The sequence below is a fragment of the Phycodurus eques genome, chromosome 15 (genome assembly GCF_024500275.1).
Source record: "Phycodurus eques isolate BA_2022a chromosome 15, UOR_Pequ_1.1, whole genome shotgun sequence".
NCBI classification, from domain to species: domain Eukaryota; kingdom Metazoa; phylum Chordata; class Actinopteri; order Syngnathiformes; family Syngnathidae; genus Phycodurus; species Phycodurus eques.
In genome coordinates, this window is record NC_084539.1 from 21,953,617 (window position 1) to 21,980,132 (window position 26,516).

Below are 26,516 nucleotides of genomic sequence, written 5' to 3' on the forward strand. Positions count from 1 at the left end.
CTGCGAGTATAATTGTACACTGTTTGTATGCGTTACCGCTCCGTGTATTACGCAGCATTTGTTTATGAGATATCGATGCTAATTTGCCATTAGCCCATCTATGGTGTTTCGCTTCACGTTAGAATTTGACTAAAGAAATCGTACTTTGGTTAAATAATTTGGTGCACATATACACAATGGATACATGTACAGGAGTTCAGAACATTCATAAAAAGTAGCTCTTCAAAACATCTCAGTGTCAAAACAGTTTATTGTGTCACAAGTGTACAAAAAGTGCAACGAATAAAGGCATTTAAATTTACATTCCAAAAACATTTACTACACATTAGTAGTATGGCTTCCTTTCACTGACAAAAAGGAAACATAACATTGTTGTTTTTTCACAAGTAAAAACAGATCCAAGGTGTTTTAATAATGCTTTCATCCAAAAAGAATTATACCACACTTCACACAATTTCTTGTCCTGCTGAAATCAGCCTGTTCAAGGAGTGAGCATGCCCCACCCAAATACTGCAGAGGCAATTACCATGGCAACAACTTCTACTTGTTGAAGGGGAGCTCAACAGCAGCAATTACGTAAAAAAAAAAATATATATTTAAACAAATAAAATTAAATTAATTTGTGGCAGCAGCACTTCACACACTATGCTGTGTATATGTGGCGCATTTGACAAATCCCAAAGCACAAATACTGCCTTGGCCAACGCAGCTCTGCTTACCTAGTAGCTTGCGAAGCTTTTGGGGATTTCTTTAAGATAGTGCCTACGCATGCAAAGTGTTTCATACAGAGCCTAGTTTGGGAGTTTGGTTTCGAAAGTGGCTCTGGATCTTCCCTGAGCCTAGCTGATCGTGTCACGTGTGGAGAAAGTCGCTGTGGGTCATTTATTTTGTTCTTCTCAGGTTACGGTTTATTGTCACACTTGCTGGGTGGGCAGGCAACTTTTTGTATGCAAGCAATTCAAACCTTTTAAATAGTGCGTCCCCTTTAAGACCTTCCGCACGGGCGTAGGCGATTTACAAGAATCATTAACTTCCTGTGTACCGCAGAGTGACCTTCAAGGTAGCAGGAAGTGAAGAGCGTTTTTTTTTTGTTTTTGTTTTGTAAAGAGCACAGCTGCCGCCCTACGGCGGACCGTCCAAGTTCATGACGGGCGCACGCACCCGTCGTGAAGTTGCCTTAGTTTTGCAGTTTCTGTACACTTTTCTTATAAAGTCATTCAATCCTGTGCAAGCTCGTCCGGCTTGATTCCATCTTTGCACTGTTTTTACATTGTGCTAAATAAACAATCAAATAAATTATTTTACGCTTTCATACCAGATAATGTTAAAAAACAGACTTTGAACACTGACTCTGAAAACGATCCAATTTTTCTTAAAGACCCTCTTTAGAGGCCCAAAAAATCTCAATTAAAAAAAAAAAAAAAAGACATCTGAGAAAAGTCTTGTTAACAAGCTGGACAGTGAATGAATGAATACAAAAATAAAAGTACGCGAAATCAGGCACTGAGACATTCTTTCATCTTGCCGATGCTGTGGGCGGGTCATTGAATGCTCTGAAAACCCCGCCTCCCCGCAACTTTCAGCTGTCAATCAAACACGTGCCTTGTCTCACGTTCACGGGCTGCAGAGAGGCAGCCTCTGAGCCCCGGCGTAATGTGGACAGGGGCTTGGCATTAGCGCGCCTCGTTGTCGCAGCATGGAAAAGTACCGCTACGACCGGCCACCCTAGGCTTCATATTTTTGCGGCTTCAACGTAGGCGTAAGGTTGCGTAGGGAGAAGAAATATGCTCTAATTTGGATTAACAGCTGACAGCTGAGCGGGAAGTTGTTTCAGCGCATTCAGCAGAAATTGGCAGGGTTGTTAGCAACACTCGTCTCGAGCTTTTCAAATTTATTTTCACTTTACAGAGGTTTTCATTTATTCACTAGAATTTATGTATGTTCATCTATCCATGCCAGCGATGTATCGTGACAGCCAGGACAATTAAAAGCTCTTCCACTAGATGGCAGAAGGTCCATTTAAGATATGTATCCACCTGTTGCCATTCATACAACAGAATAACTTTATTTTCAACTAACCAGGCCCACATTTAACGCCAAGTGTGTAAATTTATGAGCAAATTGAAATGAGATCACCGTTATTTCATTACATTTGTGATAATTTGGTTTGCCATGAGATTTTTCGGATTGAAAACATGTTTTGCCTCAATTAAGGTTGGCAAACACTGACTTACTCAAACATGGCAAAAGTTTAATAGTAGAATAAATACACAAAAATCAGGCAACTGTAGGAGCGCATTCCTTTCGTGAGTAAACGTTTAGTACTGCAAACTAGTAAAGCTTGTATTTAAAAAAAACAACAACTGAATTTAAGGCTGTGTTAGCAGCATGCTAAGTCACGTGGAATAATTCAATCGAGGCTGCAGTGGACCTGATGAATCAATAACACACATTCTCTCTGCATTATAAAACATTCCTTTCACTACGCAATTGCCTCTAAAGGAGCAAAAAATGTCAAGTTAGCTTGCAAAAGCAAAAAAACGAGAAGGCTGGAATAACGTAAACGTGAACGTGGCTGTGTTGGGAATCACTCCCTATCCACGATATAGCGCCCTACATAGTGAGTTGGCTACGTTGTAGGGCTGTTGGAATGTGTAGTGAGTATAGGTTATCCCCTCGATTGTGCCCACAAAACGTAATTGCATTGCGCCGATACCAAAGAAGCAACAGATCGCAACACAGATGGACATAAAATGCTTCGTATTCATTTTGCTGGGTGAGACCCTCTTCGACGCGTACTTGAAAAACATACTTGACAGAGAAACGCTGGTGGAAGTATATGGTCGGACGCCAGTTGACAAATACAAACGGCCACGACAATGAATCAGTTAAGGGCGCATCCGAGTAGCATTCCAAAACTATTTTTCATTTGACTGACGAGTGAATTCTATAGTCCAGTACATACAAAGGGAGTAGGGAATGAGTGAAAGGTTCCGAACACAGCCCTTGTCTTATTCCATTTCAACAGTTTGGATCATAAAGACTCCGTAATGTGGTCCATTGACACATAAGCAGTGCAATAGCCCATGCAAAAAGACTCCAACATGCTGATTAAAAATACAAAAAAGGGGGCTTTTCACAGAGCCTGGGTGGCACACCACACACTAAGCGACACAGTTCTTATTGACTTTTAAGGCCAAAAGTGTTAAGATCACACAATCGGTGAATTGGAGCATGCGTGAGGGACATTTAAGGTTTCTCAAGGTCCATTTGTGACTCTCACGTCACAAAAAAAGGTGCACGGCCTCGACTTACCTTCGCAAAGCAACAAAAAAACTAAAAAAGCTGTCACAATTTCTCCTTGTCTGCGCCTAGCAGTTGCTCCTTGACCTCAAGCGGCAGCGTGTTGAACAGCTTCTCCTCCACCACCAGGCCGCTGCGCTCCAGCAGCCGACACTCGCCCAGCTCGGGCGGCAGGCCCTCCAGGTTGTTGCCGCGCAGCTCGAGCTGGGTCAAGCCGGCCAGCCCGCCCACGCACGCCGGCAGCGTCTCCAGGCAGTTGTTGCCCAGCTGCAGCACACGCAGCTTTTTGCACTGGAACAACTCCGTCGGCAGCGTCTCGATCTGGGTGGAGGAAGGCGTACCACTTCAGAGATAACGCAGGTCTGGTAGACATTTCATACAGCTCAGGAATCACATAGTGAGCCACAATTCATCTCTGGGGTTACATTATGTGACTATTGAGACCGTAAATAGTTCTTTTCTAAACAAAATGGGTTTACCAGGCATAGAATATAGATAAACATACTGTAGAGTATTGAAAAGTGCTGTGTGCTGTGAATTGGAATAGGAAACTAAAAATGGTTCTCAGAACGGGTGAGGCAGCTTGAAGCACCTCATTCTCAGTCGTGATCGGGCTCATGTCCTGGCAAGAATGACGGAAGAGTGACATGGATAATTCTGTTTTTGAGAACTGGTCGTAATGGAGCTTGGGGGGGGGGGGGGGGGGGGGGCTCGTCGCTGGCAAGGCCGCTATGACGCTAACATCTAGGATGTGTCTCTGACGAGGCCCCCCCATCAACTATCTCTGGAGGCGGCAGTCTCTAAAAAGGAGGTTTCCATAATCGCGCTGAAATTATTTTGAAAAATAAGGTCAATATTTTCTTTACAGAAAACGTCTTTGTTTTATATCTGATTTAGTTTTCGATCAAGTTGAATGCAAAAGATCACTGTAAATACGCCACAGTATGAGTAGTCAAAACTGCTACCAGTATCTATTGGAAAACTTATCCAATGAAAAAAAATCTGTACCTGATGGATTAAAAGAGCTGATATCCTGGCAGGAATGATGAAATCCTGTCATAAATAATCTCGTAATGATGAAAAATGAAGGTGACCTTGCACCGAGTAGAAAACGAATCCAGTGAACCCCTGGATTTGGCGCATCTTGGTCCTTAAGGTTGCATCGAGACAACTGGACTCTTCTTGTTTGTTGAAGACGTTTCAGCTTCTTCAGTTATAAATTTTACGTGGAATGTCTATTATACGTCTCTGGCGGGTATGTCCCATCGGGGTGGTCACAAGGACGTGGTGGTTGTTGTTGCCAGGCGTGGATTGTGAATGACCGTTTAGCATACCAAGCCGTCAAAACATACTTTCATGACATGGGAAGAGGGGTTCACTAAGGAATTTACGGTGAAATGTCTTCAACAAACATGAAGAGTCCAGTTGCCTCCATTCAACTTTTGTGGATTACCATGACCCGGATGACCGAGAGTCTACACGGGCCTACAGAGTGCTCCTTACTCGGTTTTCCGTGACGGCAAAGTGCTGCAGGTTCTGGAGCAAGCCCACGTCGGCCGGGATGCTGGTCAAGTTGTTGTGACTCAAGTCCAAGAGGCGCAGCTTGTGACAGAAGAAGAGCTGGCTGGGCACCTTCTCGATCTTGTTCTTGTTGAGATACAGCCTCTCCAGGTTGTTGAGGGTACCGATCTGAATGGGGATGTAGGCGATCTGGTTGTACCACAGCTTCAGGCACACCAGGCGTCGCAGATGCTGGAAGCTGATGATCTCCTCGATTGTCTTCAGGTTGTTGTCCTTCAGGTTGATCTCCTGCAGGTTGTGCAGGCTGAAGATGGAGTGCGGAATGCGCTCCAGGTCGCAGTGCACCAACTCCAGTTCGTTTAGGTTGACCATCTTGTTCAGGCTGTTGAGCACCATGAGCTTGGTGCCCTCGTTGTTGATGGACAGCTTCTGGAGGTGCGCGCTCAGGTCGGTCACCACCTGTGGCAGCTTGTACAGGTTGCTCTTCAGACGGAGCACCTTGAGCCTCTTCAGCTCGCGCAGCCCGTCTAGGACGATGTAGCGGTTGTTGTCTGCACTCAGGTTACCGGTCAGGTGCAGCTCGCTGAGGTTCTTGAGGCTGTAGATCCACAGCGGGATCTCCTTGATGTCGGTGAACTTGATGTGCAGGGACTTGAGCTTCTCCCTGAGGAACGTCAGGGCGGCCGACTCGATTTTAGCCGGCGTGTGGTAGAGCCGCAACTCGCGCAGGTTGGGGAGCTTGGCCACGATGGGCGGGATGGTGATGTCGGGGATGAACTCCAGCTTGAGGCCCTCCAGCTCCACCAGGTCGAACACGGTCTCGGGGATGCCGCTCAGCATGCACAGGTGCAGCTCCACCTTCTCCTGGGAGTTCTTGGAGATGTGCTGCCGCAGCTTCTCCAGCGTCCACTCGTTGTTGAGGTTGAGCTGCCGCAGCTTGTTCTCGCTCACCTCCGACAAGAAGACGGCGAAGCGCTTGGAGTAGAGCGGGTCGTACTGGTCGAGCATGTGCAGCATGAATGCGAAGTCGTTCTTCAGGTCGGGGATGTCGCTGTAGCTGCCCTCCTCGCGGATGGCCTCAAAGGAGTAGCGCTTGAGCGTGCGCTGCAGCATCCAGCACAGCGTGTACATGGCGATCAGGCCGTACACCAGCACCAGACTGATGTAGAACGACGCCAGGATTTTGAAGAGCGTCGCCAGCGGGTGGGCACAGTAGAAGGTGCTGTAGCCCGTCAGCTTTTCTGTATCCACCATGCACACGACGCTGAAGCGGATGTAGCCCACGTGGTAGCTCGCGTAGCTGATGATCACCAAAAACATGATGACTTTGATGATGGTCTGACGCACGTAGAGACGGTGGATGACATCTCCTTCTTCTACGTGCATCCGGAACTTCTTCACCTTTTCAAAAAGAGCCTTGGCCTGCTCCCCTTCCTTTTTGTCCAGAACCCCCGTTTCCGATCGATCCACAATCCTTTGCTCGATTTTGGTCTTCGTTCTCTGGAGCATGGGCGCGCTGGCCTCCACGTCCTCGCTGGCGGGCAACTGGCGGTGCGGGGTCTTCTTGTCCGCCGAGCCGTTCATCTTCCCTGGAGCCTTGGAGTCCCTCTCCTCCACCACCGTCTCCGACAGCGCCCTGGTGGTCCACGGGGAATCGAAGCACTTTCGCAGGATGGAGACAAAATGCTCGAGTTTGGAGCTGGTGCGCGGGAACTTGAACCAGAAGTTGCTGCAGGCCAGGAAGATGAGCGTGTGGAGCAACACCAAGTAGGGGAAGTACTTGGCGAACCAGTGCAGCTTGCTCTCGTAACACACGGCGTCAATATAGCTGTACTGGTGGCGGTCCAGCTCGTTCTGAATGCCCCGGGGCTCCCCCTGTGGCGGGGCCGAGGCGCCGCGGGGGGGCGCCGCATCGCACGAGTCGTTGGTGACCCACTTGCACGGCAGGCAGATCATCTTGTCATGCGTGATCTGCAACGTGCCGCCAAACACGGCGATCATCAGCATGACCACCGAAATGTAGTCGTTGAAGACGTCCCACCACGGCTTCAGGATACGGTACGCCGGCTGGATGTCGGCAAAGTACCGGAGCTCCGTGATGGGAATCATGATGGCTTGCCTGCAGGGGCGCACACAAGCGGCTGATTAGCCTCAGAAGACCCAGCCGGCATTTATTGTCTTTGCCTTTTACGTGCAAGACAACCCAGCCATCAAAAGTGTCGCATTTGTGATGTGTAGGTAGCTAGCTAGCTAGACTTAAACCCTATAGCTACAGCTTGCCTTCGGATAGTTTGCTGGCGTGGCCGCTTTCGAGCGCCTTGTTATTGGCCGTGAGCGCCCGCACGTCACATAGAGAAAGACAGAAGAGCGATGAGGGTAGAAGTTTTTTGTTTTTTTTTAACTTCACCTTGACAACCAGTTTGTGGACCAGGGCTTCAGGCTTCCATGGCTGCTTTAGAGTGCCTCATTGTCAATCATGAGTGCTTTTTTTTTTTTTTACCTTAAAGTATCTCCACACGGCTGACATGGCTCCCAATCCCCCTGCTCGGAATTTGTATGTCAGAGTGGCAAAGTGGTATCGGTGCAGTAGTATTGGATCACTTATACCGTTATCAGCATATCCCTAATAAGAGGGATTGTAATAAAATTAAAATGATTATAATAACAGATTACCCGGCATTTGGCTGCTCTGCACCAAGCCACCTAGCCAAAATAGCAGTTATCGTTAGCGTCTTTCAGAGATCCTACAAAATCACCGTTATCAGAAGACCCAGCTTTTAGCCACCTTTGCCTTTCACACAACCCAGCCTACCACCCAAACTTGTGGCTAACCCGTCTCTCTTTTACACAGAGATAGACAAAGATGCCGCTAAATTGCCGCATTAGAGCTGGAACATATGACCCAGCATTTATCCGCCTTTGCCTTTTACACAAAAAACAACCACTCACGTTCCGAGCAAACTTTAGCCTCTTTCTTACAGAGATAATACATCAGAAGAGCTAGCATTTATCAGGCGTTGCCTTTTACACAGAAATTGTTTGTCCTCCCTCTGTTACTACCTCCCAGGGCTCAACTTTGTCCCATTGTTCCGTGACAATGAAATAAGGTGGGGAAAAAAACGGCAGTTAAAATTTCTGTCTAGGTCATTGGTATCAAACTGCACTGCTTCCGCTTTAGGTCATTCCTACATTCTTCATAGCGCAAATACATAATGCAATGTTCAACTGTTTATTCAGCAGGTCAGACTTTTTTTTTTTTTTTTTTTTAACTAGGTCAAACTGGCTCATGACACGCTGGTGACATCACAAGCTCATGTGACGCCTTTCAAGCAAAGGCTGCTTACTTCTGTGGAAATACTATTTATATTACATAATTGCAAAATTATATTATTTATAAAACTGGTGGCGTTGTTGGCAATGAATTGACTTTTTTTTTTTTTTTTTTTTTAGTAGTGGCGGTAGTTGACATCTTTGAAAGCCACCTTAGCAGAACCTTGATATGCATCTTTAGGTCCAATAGTACGCTTTTTGTCCTCACTAGTAAGACAATACTGCGAACTAGTAGAACTGCATCTTACTAGTAACTTTTTTCCACCACTGCCTTCTGCTGCTTTATTACATTTCTGCACACTAGGACAATTTTGGCATTCTGGTATAAAAACTGCATGTTACTAGTGAGGCAAAAGTGAGCACTAGTTAACATCTGCACTATGTGTATGCAAATAGTAGCAGACAGTTGTTAATATCCAGCTTAAGTTCGTAGTAATAGCCCAGTGGCACTTGTATAGGAACCAACATTACCCGTTGTACTCTTTCAAGCAAGCGAACAAATGCTCACACGGCTTCCCGTAAGCTAGCAGTGATTCACTATCCGCGCTTCCTGCTCTCTTCACTTCCGGGGGGTATAAAAACTCACCTCTTTTATGGACGCCGCTGTCTCTCACCTCTCCCACGCGTCGGGGACACATTTCTCAGCCCTGAGACCGCCCCAACGACACCGCTTCGGCGGGTGGCGGGTGGCGAGTGGCGACTCAGATAGGCAGCAGCAGCAGCAGCTCCACAAGGCGGAAGGCAACTGGCTCCTGAAGCGTCCTCTCCGTGATCGGCGCTGATTGGTCCGCCAAGGCCCCTGCCGGAAGTAGTACATTTCTTCGTAGCTGCGTTTATTTTGTTTTCCAAAACAAAAGCATATTGTTGTGGTTGTGCGGGTCGATTCCAACGTGGCTTCACTTTTACACGACTACTCACCGGAAGTGGACAGTAAAGACACACTGTGACGTTACGAAGACGCAACGACACGCACGAGTTGTAAGCAAGTTTAACATTCTTAAATTGACAATAACAACGTCGCTCCCTTTGGTTCAAACGCATTTACGTTCGTTAAAAATGTCGAGATCGATGTCGAACTATGTAACATATTTATTTGTAGTTTTAAAAAAAGCAACAACAAAACTATATAAATGGTAGTTCCTCCTTACTGGAAATATACATGAATTCAGCCTGTGATGTCATCGAAACGCGACGTAAACAACGTCACTGGCATGGCGCTCCACGGCTGTCTCTGTCGATTACAGTCGCTACAAATGTCGAAAACGATTGTGACTTTCTCGCAAGTTTCGCGATGTCGTTCGTCGGTTTCCGGACTTTATCCCCGCCGCCGTCCTGCGGCGCCGCCGACAAAGAGCCGCTCTAGTTTGGGCCTGAGTAGTAATGGTCGTCTTCAGGAACACTCGGAAAGAGTGCAGTCCACTTGGAGATGCTTTTCGAGTGAGGCGGTTGGGAAAATCCAGTCAACACATTACCACCTGGTGTACACCTGCAAGGTACTTTTGGTTTGTTTTTGGTCAATTAAGGGGCACATGGCCCTCCGTATCCTTGTTCTGCAAAGATTTTGATTCATATATATTTTTTTAACATCAACAAAAAACTGAATTTGAGAAAATTCCTCATTTCCTGAACTACATTAAGTCCTTAAAATCCTTATTGATGGTTATATAACAAGCACATGACCTCAGCACTCTTATTGTTATTAAGAAGAAGCAACATTTACATCTAGTTTCGAATTTCAAACACTTTAATATTCATATCCTTGTGATGAAAAAGCATCACCCCATTTCATCGCTAATGCATCCTACTTGGCTGATACTGACAGCAGTACTGCCACTGGCACCAGTGTCTTGCTCTCGCTGTTGTCACTTACGCACATTCGACATCTCTGCGAAAAGGTTGAAACCTCTGATAGTTTTGATCAAAACCTTTTTTCCTTCTCACTTTTCCACTGGAATAACTCGGCTTCATTATCCTCACAATTATGCGGACAAGTGTGTTTTGTTAGCCTAAATCAAGTCTGCACATGCGCGCTAAGAAGATGGAATAGTCCATTGTACGAGAAGAGAGGGGGGAGCACTCAACAATCGTGATAGATGAAGCATTTTAATGTTTTCAAGCATGTAAATTAACACTAAAACAATCATAATTGCTTTACAAAAACAATAAGAAAACTTTATGAAAACAGTTTTGATGAGACGTTTTGGGCCGCCCCTGTGACCACATAGGTGTGCAGCAGCAGATCCACGCGGGAGATCTCCAAGCAGGCCTATCACAACGGGGTCGTGATCGTGACGTGCCCGGGATGCAAGAATCACCACATCATCGCTGACAATCTGGGCTGGTTCTCCGATCTGGAAGGGAAGAGGTTGGTTGGGACTGTGATTCAAATAAAATAGGACTTATGAAATGATACTATAGTGAACTAGTTGTGAAATTATAGCAAAGCGAACCCTCGCTATATCGTGTTTCATCGTTCGCGACCCTCGCTATGTATTGCGTTTGACTTTTAAGCGACCGTTTATGGAATCTTCTTTTTTGTTTCTTCAAAGTGATGTTATTTGATTGTCTCCCATTTCTTTACAGTGAGAGAGTGACAACAGGTGCTCAGGAATACTTTAAAAAGTGTTTTTTTGTTGTTTTTTAAAGAAGCTGAAATGTTTGTAAAGCATTTAAGAGAGCTAGAACTATTTTACAAAACTTTTAATATTGTCTCCATAATGCAGACTTTCACCTACTGTGGGTGAGTCCGGAATGTAACACCACAATAAACAGGGGTTTAGTGTAGTTATAGTAATGTTATGAAGTCCAACATTCCATCCTAAAAGCAGAACTTAAAATGTCTCTCCAGTCGTTTCGTTGTACGTCGTGCATTGATGTGTTTGAGTTTTACTCGATATGCTGTGCGTGAACCTTGTCAGGAACATCGAGGAGATCCTGGCCGCCAAAGGAGAGACGGTGAAGAGGCTGGGAGGAGGCGACGCTCTCCAAGTGGTCCTGACCCAGCCCGGCCAGGAGAAACGACAGCGTAGTCCTCCTCACCAGGAAACAGCAAACGAGGACTCGGATAAGGATACATGAATACATGCATGATCGAGTCAGCTGGTAATTTTCTATACCGGCCATTTCTCCTCGTTAGGGTTGCGGGGGAGCAGGAGCTGATCCCAACAGACTTTGGCTGAGAGGCGGACACGTCTGGACGAGCGTTCGCAATCATATTCATATTTTTGGGGAATGTGGGAGGAAGCCACAGTACCCGGAGAAAACTCTCATAAGCACTGGAAGAACATGACGACTCCAAATTCAATCGCAGCACCTCAGAACTGTGAGGTCTTGGTCTAAAGTTTGGTTATCGCCACGCTAGTTTAGGACTACCAGCAAAACCCTAAGAGAGGTCTCCTTTAAAATGTCATGTCCCGCTCTAAATTTGCACGATTGTAATTCCCGTGAAATGTACTGTCAACTGTGCAATTTTAATAAAGGTATAAACCATCCCGCCCACGTGACATAATTGAAATGATCCCGTCACGTCTCGCGAGAATGCGACCTACTTTTTTTTGTTTTTTTAAACGATCTTTATTGTAAATCTTCAATTGACGTTGTAGTTTGGTTGGCACGTCCCGTCTTTCGTTGCCGCCCCCCCACCCCCCCAAAACAACCCCTCTTGTTCGGACTGCGATGGCGGCTCTCGCAGCCGCAGAGGAGGCCGGGGACAGGCCGCACCACCGGCCGTTCCTCATCGGCGTCAGCGGGGGGACCGCCAGCGGGAAGGTTTGTTCCGAGACAGCTCCGGCGGCGCTAGGCGTTAGCATTAGCCTGGCTAGCATCGCCCAAACTGTCAAGTCAGTTGCTCCGCCCACTTGGTTATAACACTAACATTATTGCATTTGTGATATTTATCTCACACAATCTCTTTTGTCGTCATCGCTGTTTTGTAATGTTTCCTGTTTTCAATCTAAAGACATAAGCTAGCTTTCTTCTTGAATTGAATTTAAAGCGATACATGAGCCGCCGGACAGAACATTAGGTACATCTGCACCGACTCAATTCTATACAATACCAAGTTTGATCATTTCATCAATATTAGCAAACATGGTGGTTTTAGTTATATTTGTAATTAATTCTCAAAAATACAAATGTTTTCAAAACTCGTCTTCAAACGCCATTTTTATTTTTTGACTTTCAACTCTGCATAAGAATGCATCTACTTGTGTTTTCAACGCGTTTTACCTAAAATATATATATTTTTTTTTTCTTTTTTTAAATATCTGTACAAAGCACTTTGCTTCCATCCGTGGGTGGTTGTTTTTAAAGTGCTTTACAAACAGTTGAATTGAAAAGAAATCATATATATAGATACAATATATTCAGATGATTAACTATTACAATTGTGGAATTGGAGAGTGCAGACCTTGGTCAAGGGTCAACAACTAAATTGTTCTCTGAAAATAAATAACTAAATATAACTCTTAGGTTTCAAATCATAATGTATTTATTAATGGTACAGTATTGGTAACATTGTATTCAACATGTTGCTTATGTATTATACTCCACATCTAAATAATAAACTACTGCACTGTGTACATTGCTAATTCATTCTCTCTAGTTTTAAATATTCTCCGTTTTTAATTAGTGTTAATTATTGCTGTAGAAAGAGAAACCACATTTTTGGAGTCTTGTGTGTGTCCTGGATATAAAGGTTGACCAAAAAAAAATAAGAATAATTTTAGGGCAGCATGCCGTCCCAGTGGTTAGGATGTACGCCTCACGGGTTGGATGTTCGAATTCCACCGCTGGCCTTCCTGTGTAGATGTTTGCATGTTCTCCTCGTGCTTGCGCTGTTTTTTTTTTTTTTTTTTATAACTGCCTCTTGTCATTGTTTAATGCTTTTGTTTGTGGGGTATCCCAGTCGACCGTGTGCGCCAAGATCATGGAGCTGCTGGGCCAGAACAAGGTGGACCACCACCAGAGGAAGGTGGCCATCATCAGCCAGGACTGCTTCTACCGCGTGCTCACCGCTGAGCAGAAGGCCAAAGCGCTCAAGGGCCAGTACAACTTCGATCACCCGGGTAAACAAAACCCACACGGAACTTCATTGAGGCGTGGCATGCATTAGAGAGGAGGCCACTATTTGAGGGAATACGAAACGTTGCGATTTCCACGCCGAAAGCTTTTCTTTGGTCGGAAGGTGGCTTCTATTTAAGTAGACAACACCAAGGTATTATTGATTGAGTTATGGCATCTTACTTCAGTGGAGGCCTTTATTTGAGTAATGCAGCACTTTACAACTTCTACGCCGAACGACTTTCTTTAGTCATCTGGCGGTAATATGCTTAAGCGGAGGACACCTGGATATTAATGGAGGTGCAACATCTACTAGAGCGGAGGTCGTTATTTGAGGGAATACGGCACTTTTGTAATGGTCAAATGCTGCTGTTGTTTATATCTTGCAGAAGCCTTCGACAACGAGCTGATGTACAAAACGCTGAAGGACATCGTGGAGGCCAGGGTGGTTCAAGTCCCCACGTACGATTTTGTCACCCATTCCAGGTGAGACCTCGCGCGTAAGCCTTCTATCACATGGCGAGAGTCAGCCAAAACACAAACAACAACTTCAACATCGTCACAAAAACAAGAAGTTGAAACCTACCAATAATGTTCCAAGACTTGCAGATCATCTCGTCTCACGTTCTTCTACTAAGGCTGAAAAGAAGTCGTCTAAGGAGGAGGAAATACAGGAACATTTCGAGAAATTGTTTGAGGAAATGCAGCACATTGTGATTTCTACGTCAAATTTGGTCACGAGGTGCTTAACGGTTAAAGCGGACAATCTATTCGAGTGGAGGCCAGTATTTGAGGAAATGCGTGAATGGCCCTAACACGGAAACATTTTGGCAATTATTATTATTTTTTTTTTATGAGGCTGTCCATCTTTGCGTTCAGGTTGGACGAAAGGATCACGGTTTACCCAGCCGACGTGGTCCTCTTGGAGGGCATCCTGGTCTTCTACCCGCAGAAAGTGCGAGACATGTTCCACATGAAGCTCTTCGTGGACACCGACTCGGACGTGCGGCTGTCTCGCAGAGGTACGGGGTGGGGTTCTTATTTCTTTTCTGGATTGTTGTCGAGCTCATCCTTTTGCTTTGTCAAGTGCGACGCGACATGACGCGAGGCCGGGACCTGGAGCAGATCCTGTCGCAGTACACCACCTTTGTCAAGCCCGCCTTCGAGGAGTTCTGTTTGCCCGTAAGCGTGAGCTCCAGTGCGCCGCTTTTTTCATCCTAACAGCTGCCCCCCCCCCTCTTCCTTTTAGACCAAGAAGTATGTGGACGTCATCATTCCCAGGGGAGTTGACAACATGGGTGAGACTCATTTCTTATGGCAGGACAAAATAACTTGATTTTAGTTATAGAAAAAGACATCTAGGACTTTCTCCTCATTTTGTTCTGTAAATCCAAAAGCCGTAAATATCAGCTTTATGGAGACCACTTCCGCTGTAAAAACATACATCTGTGTCAGTCACAATAACGATAATTACAGCTCGCTAGTGGCACGCGTACCTATGGTGAGGCATTTATTTTAGTGGATCGCATACCCGATGATTAATTGCAGGACGGCATCTATCTGAGCAGAGGCCAATATTTGAGGAACTATAGCACTTTTGGCTAACGCGTTCACTTGCCTCCAGTGGCCATCAACCTGATCGTGCAGCACATCCAGGACATCCTCAACGGCGACATCTGCAAGTGGCAGCGGGCGTCCGTCAACGGCCAGGGGCGCAGCTTGAAGGGGGCCTTGACGGACGAGTGCGTCCTGCAGACCGGCGCCAACCCGGGGGGCAAGCGGGTGCTACCGGAGCCCAGCACGCGGCCCCACTAGCCGCCGTCACGGTTCAGGAGCTTCTGCCGCTATTTCCCAAGACCTTACCTTGTTTGATTTTATTTGGGAATTTGCTTTTACACACATATAATGTTGCAAACAGGTGGGAAATGTCCGGTAAGTTTCAGGTGAATTAGAGGTAAACTGGGTCATGTTAGGAATGTTCCAAATTGGAAACTTTCCATGGGAATTTATGGCAAACATTTGAGCTGACAACACACATCGGTAATAATTACGGGACGGCATCTATTCATTATTTGAGGAAATTAAAAACACCTTGCGAGGTGTTTCTAGCCCTCCCAGTTAGAATGGATAATTCGAAAGACGTCAATGGCAGTGAATGAGTTCCGTGGACGACACACCTCTGTATTATTTGACGCATGGCATCTTTTCAAGTGGAGGTCATTATTTGAGGAAATACTGTCATTTCCACTTCAAATGACTTTGTTTGAATTGTGTAAATGCTTGCATCGAAAGTTTCCAAATTCCTGGAATTTTGCAACCTTACGCACATGTTCCTGTTGTCAATTTCTCATTAGTTACAATAATAAGGTGAAGTAGACGGGTTTTTTTTTTCCACTGTTGAGTTTGACGCATATTGTTGATATATTTCAAGTTATAACCCACAGTGAGAGAGTGCTTTTTAAAAAATGATTAATGGATTAATCACTTCCCATGTTTGTTTTTTTGTGAGTGTGTGTCAATAACACAGTATTGATAAATAATAATAAAGTATGTTGTTTTCATGTATAGAAACAGCTGTTTTGTTTTTATTGAGGGCACAGTGTGACGCGTTTCTTCTGACTGGTCTCCCAAAGACAAAAGGAAATGATTTACACTTTGGAATGACAAACGACTTCACTCAGCCCCCCCCCCCCCCCCCCCTCCATCCATCCCCCGAACATGACATGATTGTGTTTTTGTTTGTAAATTTTTTTTTATACACATGACCACAGCACACCATGACATAACAGATCACAGCATCTTTAGTCATTTCTCTTACCGTTTCCCCCCCCCCCCCCCCCTCTCGTTTTTTGAGTGCGCACACCTATGGCACTTGCGGGAGAGACGGCCGAGTTCTTCTCCTAAGCACAAACGTCCTTTTCGAGAACAAAAGGAGCGGCGTGTGTATATAATACATTTCATAACCACACATGATTCTTACACAAGCAAACAAACAAACCTCCCCCCTTCAACACAGGACTTCACAGTAGGTGGCGCTGCTGTCCTGAGGGGGATGGCGTGCTTGAGTTCAGGTGACCAATTCAATGGCACCTGAGATATAAATTTACACTACTCATGAAAAGTAAGAGATAGGGAGCTTCAGGGCGAAATTTCCGGATTTTGTTTAATAACCAAAATGCACTATAAAACCTTCACAGGTGAACTAACTTTTGAATGTTTCAGTACCTTTTGTACTTTTTCTTGTAATGGTGACCCCAAGTGGACCTGCACCTCACATGTGCTTTATTTTTGTTTAATAATGCACAATATACTTTTATCTGATTAATCGACTTGTTTCTGAAAATATTCCATATCTGCAGCCCTAGTTTGAATCCTCGCCAATGCGAAGTGGTCGCTAAGCTGATAGCGTCATCAACAGGTTGCAACAGAGATACAGAGAGACTGGAAGAGTCACAGAAAGGTGTAGAAGTAGACCTCCTCGTAAATGCATTGGTCCATTCATGGATCAAAATGCTTCAAAGGTTTACAAAAGGTCCAATTAAGCTCACCTGTAAAAGGTCATAGTGCATTTTAGGTTCATCCTGAAATTTCACCCAAAAACCCAATATCCAGAAAACGTTTTGCGAGTAGTATATTTTTATCGTCGCTGTCTGGTGGAAACTCTGCATGTCCAAATATGGTCAATTTCATGTTTTTCCACAAATCGATACCATCGGTTTTTCCCCACGTCAACTGTTGTTTTGCGCATTATTACCCAATTACATTTTACCCCCCAAAAAACTATTAACTCTCTTGGACACTTACACTGTCGTAAAACTGCTCACGCTGCGGGAGTTGTGCAGAATTCTGTCGCCTCAAGCTTGAAAGTCCGGATATTTTTTTAGACACTAAAACGAATTAAACTAGTGAGGTTCGATACATTTGAGTAAGCCGGTTTTGTGAAAAATGGATCGCTGGAATGCTTCGGTGCAGAAGGAAGCGAGTCAGCCAAGAAGGTAAATTTGAGAGCAGAATCATTTCCGCCTGCCGTACTGCTTAGTCAGCTCATCGGGTTATTTATTGCATCACTCATGCATCTAACGACCTTTGAGAAAGACTTCGGAAAGATCACGGTCGTTTGCCCGGGGGTTGGCGTGAGCGCAAACTTATACGTAATAAATTAGCTTCTTTTAGTGAATCCAATTAGCGACTGAACATGATTTTGGGGTGTTGATGTTGAAGCGCAACGGTTTCCGGTAGCAGTATAAGTACAACTTGAACGATGCGCTGTCTGGTAACTTTTGATTTCCTGAAAAGTTGTGATTTTGGAGAAGCTAGGATTCCACCCGACAGCGACAATACACAGTATAATAATAAAAAAGTAAAAAAAAAAAAAAAAAAAACGCGAAGGAGTAATGGACCTTCTCACCTTAGTGTCACACCCTCGGCCGACCGTTTCCACTTTAAAAGAGAGAGCAGACTTTGGTTATTTCCGCCTTTGTGTGTCCGCTCCCTTCCAGTAAGAATAAGTCTCCCAGCCGGCTCTTTGTAAACCTCGCTCACGCTCATCGTTCTCCTGCAACCGATCTCCTGTTAGCTCCCGCCGAAGTAAAAAGCGCCGATTCGGCGGATCTGTTGAAGTGGAGTTAGTGTCATTGAAGCACAGTTGGAGGTCATGTCTTTAGTTTTTTTGCGGTGCTTGGGTGACGGCGCCGCTTAAGTCTTCTCGTCCCGCTCCGTCTTGCGTCGGGCGATGTTCCGCGGCTTGATCTTCAGCGAGAGCTCCCACAGCGCCTCCTCGGCCAGGTGGTCGCTGAAGTCGTTGAAGAAGGAGACGATGTCGTCGTTGCGTTTCAGCTCGTAGTGACTGGAAATGAAAAAAATCCGCAAAGAGACATGAAATTCACAGGTCAGTGAATCCCACCGTAACAGATTTTTAAGCCATCGTTGGTTTTAATGTTTCGTTTTTTTTACAGTATACAGGCAAGCAAAATTTTGTTGTGTGCCTTCAATGTAGTACCAAGTTGTGCCACAACATTCCAGGCAGCACTGAGCTATATTGAAGAAATGCAGCGTAATTAACAGCAAGAAGAAGGAAGCGGCCGAGCCACAGGCTTCCCTGCTGAGGCTGCTGCCCCCGCGACCTGACCTCGGATAAGCGGAGGAAAATGGATGGATGGATGGAGTAAAACCAAGTGCTGAGAAATTTGTGAAAAAAGTGGATGAATAAATTTGAGGGAGGGATAAAATAATATTTTATATATATATATATATATATATATATATATATATATATATATATATGGCAGATTTTCACTATACATTTTCACTTCACAGGTTCAGTATAAGTGTGTCTGGGCAGCCTGGGCGAAACAAATAACACTAACACTGAGTAACTCATCTGAGTGGCTGTTTACATGCTTGGCTACATGCTACTGTTTTGGTTAGCAAATGAGTGTAAACGGATGTGCTGAGTGGTCCCGTACACTTGCTGGAAGCGGCGCATGCTGTCCAAGATATTGAACTGCTGCCATCGCTTGGAGAAGTTGACTTTGCCGTCGATGAAGTCGGGGTTGCCCAGGTGGACAAAGGTCAGGTCCTGCAAGATGAGACCCCTGGGGGGTAGAAGCGGAGCGTGGCGGTTAAAAAAGAAAAAAGAAACAAATACATTCAAGGTGAACGGCACTTACAAGTACGGGATGCAGGGAGGCTCCACTTCGGCCAGAGCGGCCCGGTACGCCCGGAAGGACGACGAGCTGTCAATCAACGTGCAATATTCCTCCAATCCCTGACGGAAGGACAAAAAAAGTGATAAAACATTCTAACAGGATTTTGCTGTACAATAAAATTTGGAGGTGGCTTTCCGCCATCTAATTTCGGGCTAAAAGCTGTATCACTGCTCACTGTCACGTCGCAGATATTTGAAGCCATCGTTTACTCCAGTCGTCTTACAGTCGTGCCTTGAGATATGAGTGACCAGATTTTTCAAGATACGAGCAGTCGGTTGGACGATTTGTTTTTTGCTTGAACTTGCGAGCAACAATTTGAGACAGGAGCTCTGTATGTTGGCAGTGAAATCAATTCGACTCACTTCACAGCAAGCATCAGTTTGGCTCAAACATACTAAGAAACGCCATAGACGGGCTAACAAATACTATCTCTGTTATGATACTTTAAGTATCAGATGTTTGAACACAAATGGTGGAGCAACACGTACAGATAATATAACAATACTCACAGGCAGATAGTCTTGATCCTCTGAAAAGAACGACAAATATTACCGCTGCTGACTGAGGAGTCACTGTCTCTGTGTACTGTATATCCATCCATGTCTGTAATATACAGCCCTCAGGTGGCCAACGTGTGCACAGCAGAAGGAGCTACCCATTCCACAAACTTGAAGCAAAAACTGTTCAATTCTTTACAGTGTATTTTGTTATGTCATTACTGTATGTTTTTATAAAACAAAATACTATAAAGTGCTGTTTTCCTTTTTAAAACCCCCATTACAAAAAAATATTGTTTTGGGGGGTGGAGGGTGAAACACATTAATGGCAGTTTATTCATTTCAAATGATTTGAGAGTGTTTTGAGTTACAAATGTGGTTACAGAATGAATTAAACTCAGATCTTAACGACAACGATTAATGACTAATTGCTTATCAAATTACTCAATAAAAACGTTACGGGAAAAAGCAGTAACTGTGACAATCAATTTATGTTTACTTTTTAATTTGAAATGTCCTGTTTTTTTAATAAAGGGACGGAAATTTGAAATGTTTAAATCCAAAATGACTCGATTATTAAAATAATCGTTAGTTGCAGCCCGACTGGTAGCTCAAGTCCCCACTGTATCATAAAGTATTCAAAGTTACGCGTGCTCACCTCCGACGTCTGCTTCTGCCACTCCAACCTCCGGATGGGTGCCGAGTCCAGGGCGGACAGGATGGCCAGGTACGAGTTGAAGTTGTTCAGCTTTCTTAAGTGCTGTCCAAAGAAGAGAAGAAAGGAGTTTAAAAAAAAAACGACATGCACAGAGTCATCTGGACATCCCACCTTCATGATCTTGATGAACTTGAGGAGCAGCTTCTCTCGGTCTTGGGCTTTCTCTTGCTGAATGATTAGAGAGCGCACCCTGGAGGACAGCGAGAGCAGTGCGTTAAAACACACAGGAAGTGAAAGGAAGTGACAGGAAGCGGCTGCCCACTGCTCCTTTTCTTGCGCCTCACCAGTAGCTCATGTTGTTAAAGTGCTCTGTGAACTGCGTCAGGTTGGGACTCTTCTCTTCGTTTTGCTCTTTGGCCCAAAGCAACACCTCCGGAATCTGAGACAAAAACAAACAAACAAAAAAATCAGCATCTATTTCGTCAACTGCATTCCACTCAACTGCCACGAGCGCCAGGCATTTATCCGCTGCCGTACCTCAATCTTGTAGAAGAGCTCGGCGTCGAGAAGCGTGAGCTGGTCCGCGATCTCGTGACTGCGGAAATCGTGCAGCGTTCCGGGCCTGGCGGGACGACACGAACGCACCGGTTTACATCGTCCCAACGAAGGACGCGGCGGGGTCGCGCGGGGTCACGTACCTTGCCGAGACGCCCCGGGCGGCGAGCGGCTTGAGCGAGTTGGTGTAGCGCAGCAGCTTCTTCTGCTCCACCTTGTCCAGGATGTTCTTGCGCAAGACCCGGGCCAAGCTCAGCTCCCCGTTGCAGACCAGCGTGAAGACCAGGTCCATCAGCTGCTTCAGGATGTCCTCCGTCAGCTCCACCAGGCTGGCAGCACACACCGATCGTCAGGGAAACTACCACCTCACTAGACCTCGCGTCAGCGAACGTCAAAGGCTTAACTTTGAAGACATCTACTTGGATGTCTTTCTGTGACTCCTCCCGTCTCTCTGTTGCAAGACGCGAGTGACGCGCTATAAGTAGCAACGTGACAAGTGGCCGCCATCTCTGTGGCATTTTCTAAAAAAAACATGGAGTGAATTCTTCAAACACCTCTAAAACCCTCCATAAATACATTTACGAAAAAACAATTGATGAGTGAAGTACATAACCGATTCGACTGCTCTTCTAATCAACAATGTTTTATTTACACTGTTTAGGTGGAGTTTTTAGGGCGAGTGAGGCTGTTTGAGACGTCACGGCAACTCTGACGCGTAGACTTGCAGAAGCCCTCGGACCTTCGGCCCGTACCATCTTATCGGTGGAGATTTTGAACTGAAACTTGTCAGCCAATCAGAGAAGGGCTTCCTCGATTAGCAGACTGAACCAAAAGGTCGAGGAAACATCTTGAGAAATAATCAAGTTATACTGTTTTAATCGAAACATTTTTTAAAACCAGATTCTGCAGATCTATTTCTCCAGAACCCATCATCCAATTTTCAAAATTCTTGGTGCGTTGCACTCAGGTCGAAGTGTCCATTCCAACCAGACTCGTTCAGCATGTTGCCAGACTCTCATTTTGGGGAACTCTTGTCACATTTCTACTATAAGCTCAGCTCAGAAGTCACGAGGCTTCAAACAGGATGTTCTCAGAGGGAAGTGGCCACTGAGCTTTGAGGGTCATCAGCAAGTAGAGATAGAGGGCAGACTTGAAGAGTCACAGAAAGACATAGAAGTTCACATCCTTGGACATTTTCATATAAAACTCCCCGAAGTTCCCCGAGGCAGGGATGAAAGGAAGAAAAGTCCGAGCTGAACTGATCACAAAGGATTCATTCCACAAGGCAGCAGAACTATTCCCGAGCATTTCCTTGGAGACACTACTTGACAATGAGCAAAGTACACAGTAATTTGGGATCATTTACTCTCTCTGATTGCTCAATCTTGGATGGGTTGCTCTCTAATAGTGTCATGGTTTGGTTAACCTTACTTCCTTACTAATTGTGTCATGAGTACGATCTAATTGAGCGTCTATGTGGGAGTTGTTTTTACCGGTGTCCTGTTCGAGGCTTTCTCTGATGTTAGTGAGGAACAAAAAGACACCGGAAGGTCAAATTGGATTCCCCTGTAAAGATTATAGTGAAAGTTCGCCCCAAAAGTCCAATACCCCGAACGTTTTGAGTTGTGTATAATAGGATCATTTTTGCATTGAATGCGATGACTCACCAGAGCTCGTCCACCACACGCACCAAGACAAAGAAGGTATTCTTGCTGACTCGCTTCTTGAACGTGTCTGGACTATGGCAAAAGCTTGTGTATGTGCTTTGTGGTCAAGGAAGGTCAAAATTATATTGAATGTTTTTTGGAGGGTTATTAAAACCACACGAAACCTACAAATAAGTACAGGGAAGCCCCGCTATGTCACATTTTTTTTTTAAGCAGAATTTTTGCACGCCTTCAGTTGTAGTACAACGTTGTGCCAAATTTAAAAAAAAAAGAAAAGAAATAAAAATGTGCTGTTTCTCTATATTGCGGATTTCCACCAATCGCACGTGTCTCTACAAGGTAAAAAGGGGCTTCACTGTAACGGCAGAAGACGTAAACCTTTATTGCCACGGTAAAATGGAGGCCAAAAATATCAAAAGGCGGCAAACAGTGAGAGGATATCTGTAGTGTAGCTTCTTAATGAGGTCCTCGGGGGTTATAAACGTCCTATATGTCGTCAAAAAGGCTTCACAGTACAAAACGAGATCTGTGGGGAAGAGATCGCTTGTTAGTTTAGTGAGTGACAGACAACAACACGCCATAATTCATCTTCACCTTTGCGGTCCGTCTCTGTGGCGTGGACTAACAAAATGTCGCCCGATCCAGCACGCACATCCGGCCCGTCATCATTCTGGGGGGGGAATAAAAACATCCAGTGCCAAAGGTTATAAGACAGTGAGCCCCCACATATTCTCCTTTTGGCATTCAGGAATTCACATTTATACTGTACTATTTAACTATTTTTTTATCTACTGTATGTACTATACGGGCATCTATAGGCAAATATAACCTGTAAATAACTATAGTTAGTTTATTTTGCTTTTGCAAACAGACAATGCAGTTTCAGTTATCGCTTTTTCAACTGTCGTTTTGATTTCTATTTCAGTTACGGAAAATGTTTTTTTTTCCCCCACTTATAGTTTTTAATTTGTCTGTTTTCATTCACTGTAATAACCTTGCCAGTGACCTTTGGCCCGTGCTGAGCTAAGGGGATAAAATAAAGCTGATGTCTGGGCGCGACGCGCTTCCGTCGCAGATGCGTGGCTAAAAACAGAAAGGGGGGGGGGGGGGGGGGGGGGGGAGAAAAAAAAAAGAAAAAAAAAACTGGTTTCGGTTGTCTTACTTCCTGTTTTAGTGTTATCCTGCTCATGATCTCCTTGTGATCGATGAGGGAAAGCTCGTCCACGTTCTCCTCGCTGTCCTCTGCCGACTCCGCTGACTTTTGCCTTCTACAAAACACCCCCCAGAAAAAAAACACTCTAAATCAATTTCAATAAACTATAACAATAACGTTGCTATGTTGAGAAATGGCTTATTGTTAAGAGAAAAGTATTTTTTTTGAAAATAATTAAAGTATTCTGAGAATAAAGTACAATTTTATTATCTATATGATATATTATGATTTCGTCTTGACATAAAATCCCAGCTTTTTACTCGTTAAATTACGTGTTTACTGTCACAAAACCGCTTAGGTTTTCTCTTGTAATATTATTCCCACATTTCGAGTATTTCTTTCTCAGGAAATTATGACTTGATTTTCTAACTTTATTCTCATAACCTTCAAACTTGACATTCCCTTTGTACAATTACGATTTTCTTTTCTTAAAATGTAATTGCTGCCATATTTTCACTTAATTCTCGGTACAGTATTTGTCATGAATTTATTCCTGTAATATTTTCAGTAATATAATACTTTGCATTATATTATTATATTTTTGGAACAGTACAAAAATTGTAATAATGACTTGCTAATGACTTACTAATAGTACAATTTAAATTAGAAACGTTGTTGTTGTAACTTAAACTACATTTCCCAGGCTGAAACAATGCTTTTTACCTTTCCACTTCCGTAGCCTCTTTGCTATTGGTGGATGGCAACGGAGGGGCGGGGTCTTGTAGCATGTCATCGGCGATGGTTTCCTGATAGAAAGGCAAAGAAATGTTCAAACGCGTGTCACGGACCCGTGAAAAACTGTTTTTTTTTTTTTTTTTTTTTTTTGGGGGGGGGAAATTGCGTACAACACAATTTGGTTTTGACTGAGTTGATGCGCCCATGACAAACAAACAACAACATTAGATGACACCCAAAAGCGGGAGGACGCCACTACAGGACACCCGACGTACGACTACAAACGCCCGCGTGTCTCGTTTACACAAAACGCAACACTACATGCGACAGTACACACCCTGCCAACGCCAAAGGCGACTCACAAGCCGCGGATCGTTTCTTCTTTCAATTGGCGACCGGAAAAAAAATACAACTAAAACCTAAAAAGTCACTCATTATTTTATTTAATCTAACAACAACAAACATATGAAACATTTTTATAATTGGAAATGGAAAAACAGGCCACAGGACTGAGTTTGATTTGAACATTTAATCGACTTAGCAAAGATAAATTAGCTTGTTTTGCTAAATTTCAGGGTGAAAGAATTGTAATTTCTGTCAAACATCAAAAATCAGACTCAATTTTCTCAATTTTGTATTTTTGATCTAAGCCTAATATTTGCATGTTTTGTGTCAGATTTAGACACAAATAATAAAATAATGAGTCACTTTTCTCATGCATATTGCATATAAAGTGGAAAGAACGAATGATGCACAGTTCAGCCCAAACACCAAGGAGAAAAACGATAACCACAAACACCAAGTGTCCCACATGCACGAGTATTTCACAAGGATTGGGGGGAGGGCCTGAAAAACTGCAAAATACAATGAAATGTCTTTTTTCCTCTCTTTTTTTTAGCAGCAACATGTGAGGTGTTAGCTCGGAGGTTAGCATCGTTAGCGGCAGAGGCGGCCGTGAAGGAGCAAAGCGTACAAGCCAGTCCCGATGTCAAGAAGCCATGCTGGCGACAGTCTCGTCGCAATGCCACCGCTTCAGGAGTTCGATCCAAAGCCCACAACCACAATGCCTGGAAAAGCGGCCGTTTTCCTCAGCCTTGCTGGGGGGGGGAAGAATCGTAAATCAACCTGGAAAAGTTCCGCTTTCTGCCGTAAGGAAGTGGGATGACGGCAGTGTTTTCGTGGGAAAAATATTGGGAAATATACTGCTACATTGTGGAAATCTGCAGTTTATTGCGATAATTTTTTTTTTTTTTTACATGTTTTTTTTTTTAATTTATGGCATACTTACTGTAATGCCCTCGCATGTGGGGAAAGGAGAGCCGCAGTGGTCGATTATTGCGGTAATATTGTGTCTTTAGTACCACTGTAATATTTGGTCTTTATAGTTGTAATAGTTTGTATTTATAGGGGTAATATTTTGTCTTAATTTGGGTAATGTTTTGTCATAATAAAGGTAATATTTTGTGTTTATTGTCGTAATACTTTATTTCGATTGGGGTAAAGCTTTGTCTTTATAGGGGTAATATTTAGTTTAGTGTAATATTTTGTCTCTTCGGGTAATATTGTCTTTATATTGGTAATAGTTTATATGGGTAACATTTTATCTTGTAATATTTGGTCTTTATTGGGATAATATTTTTATTTATTGGGGTAATATTTTATTTATTGGGGTAATATTTTGTCTTTATTGATGAAATATTTTGTCTTTATTGGGGTTGGCTGGCGACTTGTTCAGGTTGTCACCTCTCACCCGAAGATAGCTGGGATGGCCTCCAGCATGCCCGCAACCCGCGTGAGGAGAAGCGGTACAGAAAATGGATGGATGGATGGATGGATGGGGTAACATTTTGTCTTTATTGTGGTACCATTTTGTCTATTGGGTTAAAAAAATATATATATTTGGGTAATATGTTGTAAAAATTTTGGTAATTTGTATTTATTGGGGTAACATTTCGTCTTTATTGGGATGTTATTTTTGTTTTTTTTGGTTATAATATTTGTCTTTTTGGGGGGTAATATTAAAATTGCTTTCAGCAGGTCAGGTGTTAAATTTCGCAGGGCTACATGATTCCTTCCCACGACGACGTGATCCCACTTCTATTGCGGCTCTGATACTACCTGCTACAACACAAAAATGCCACCCTTCATCCCCCATTCCGTTTTCACGCAGTGCATAAGAAACAGCAAAACGGAAAGAAGCCTGAGCCAAAAGAAAACCCGGCTTCTCCAGGCATCGCGTAACGAACACGCTTCTCTAACCCGTTCTGATCGACTTTGCACCCTGAAGTGACGGCACAGGAAAACACCTTCTTCAGACCTTACTGCTAC

General features: G+C 44.1%; 4 protein-coding genes across 20 annotated transcripts in view; 2 read left to right on the top strand and 2 right to left on the bottom strand.

Annotated features, from left to right (window-relative positions):
- Positions 1-213: 213 nt before the first annotated feature.
- On the bottom strand, positions 214-8,940 carry lrrc8aa (leucine rich repeat containing 8 VRAC subunit Aa). The gene is made up of 3 exons (XM_061698367.1): positions 8,741-8,940; positions 4,807-6,943; positions 214-3,624 (listed from the first exon to the last, which is right to left on the bottom strand). Exons 2-3 carry the CDS (start codon positions 6,931-6,933, stop codon positions 3,349-3,351), a joined length of 2,403 nt encoding a protein of 800 aa, XP_061554351.1. The 5' UTR covers positions 6,934-6,943; positions 8,741-8,940; the 3' UTR covers positions 214-3,348.
- A 137-nt stretch (positions 8,941-9,077) lies between these two features.
- Positions 9,078-11,642, top strand: dnlz (DNL-type zinc finger). Its single transcript, XM_061698381.1, has 3 exons — positions 9,078-9,647; positions 10,380-10,519; positions 11,073-11,642. Exons 1-3 carry the CDS (start codon positions 9,330-9,332, stop codon positions 11,230-11,232), a joined length of 618 nt encoding a protein of 205 aa, XP_061554365.1. The 5' UTR covers positions 9,078-9,329; the 3' UTR covers positions 11,233-11,642.
- Positions 11,643-11,775: 133 nt separating this feature from the next.
- On the top strand, positions 11,776-15,760 carry uck1 (uridine-cytidine kinase 1). Of its 2 annotated transcripts, none has more exons than XM_061698379.1 (7): positions 11,776-11,922; positions 13,061-13,220; positions 13,605-13,701; positions 14,095-14,237; positions 14,303-14,397; positions 14,465-14,513; positions 14,840-15,760. In XM_061698379.1, the coding sequence occupies exons 1-7, from the start codon at positions 11,830-11,832 to the stop codon at positions 15,028-15,030; spliced, it is 828 nt and encodes a 275-aa protein (XP_061554363.1). In that variant the 5' UTR covers positions 11,776-11,829; the 3' UTR covers positions 15,031-15,760. The 2 variants fall into 2 exon arrangements, with proteins under 2 accessions (XP_061554363.1, XP_061554364.1); XM_061698380.1 differs by lacking the exon at positions 11,776-11,922 and adding an exon at positions 11,929-12,178.
- A 282-nt stretch (positions 15,761-16,042) lies between these two features.
- The window catches only part of rapgef1b (Rap guanine nucleotide exchange factor (GEF) 1b), a 52,995-nt gene continuing 42,521 nt past the window's right edge, over positions 16,043-26,516 (bottom strand). For all 16 annotated transcript variants that reach the window (XM_061698365.1, XM_061698351.1, XM_061698357.1 and 13 more), the window contains 13 exons: positions 24,177-24,259; positions 23,463-23,568; positions 22,895-22,970; positions 22,739-22,826; positions 22,301-22,390; positions 20,777-20,962; positions 20,616-20,700; positions 20,423-20,517; positions 20,250-20,328; positions 20,079-20,180; positions 18,885-18,982; positions 18,681-18,809; positions 16,043-18,061 (listed from right to left, as the gene is read on the bottom strand). In XM_061698365.1, coding sequence (XP_061554349.1) covers positions 17,911-18,061; positions 18,681-18,809; positions 18,885-18,982; positions 20,079-20,180; positions 20,250-20,328; positions 20,423-20,517; positions 20,616-20,700; positions 20,777-20,962; positions 22,301-22,390; positions 22,739-22,826; positions 22,895-22,970; positions 23,463-23,568; positions 24,177-24,259 — 1,368 coding nt within the window. In that variant the 3' untranslated portion in view covers positions 16,043-17,910. The remainder of the gene's footprint in view (positions 18,062-18,680; positions 18,810-18,884; positions 18,983-20,078; positions 20,181-20,249; positions 20,329-20,422; positions 20,518-20,615; positions 20,701-20,776; positions 20,963-22,300; positions 22,391-22,738; positions 22,827-22,894; positions 22,971-23,462; positions 23,569-24,176; positions 24,260-26,516) is intronic.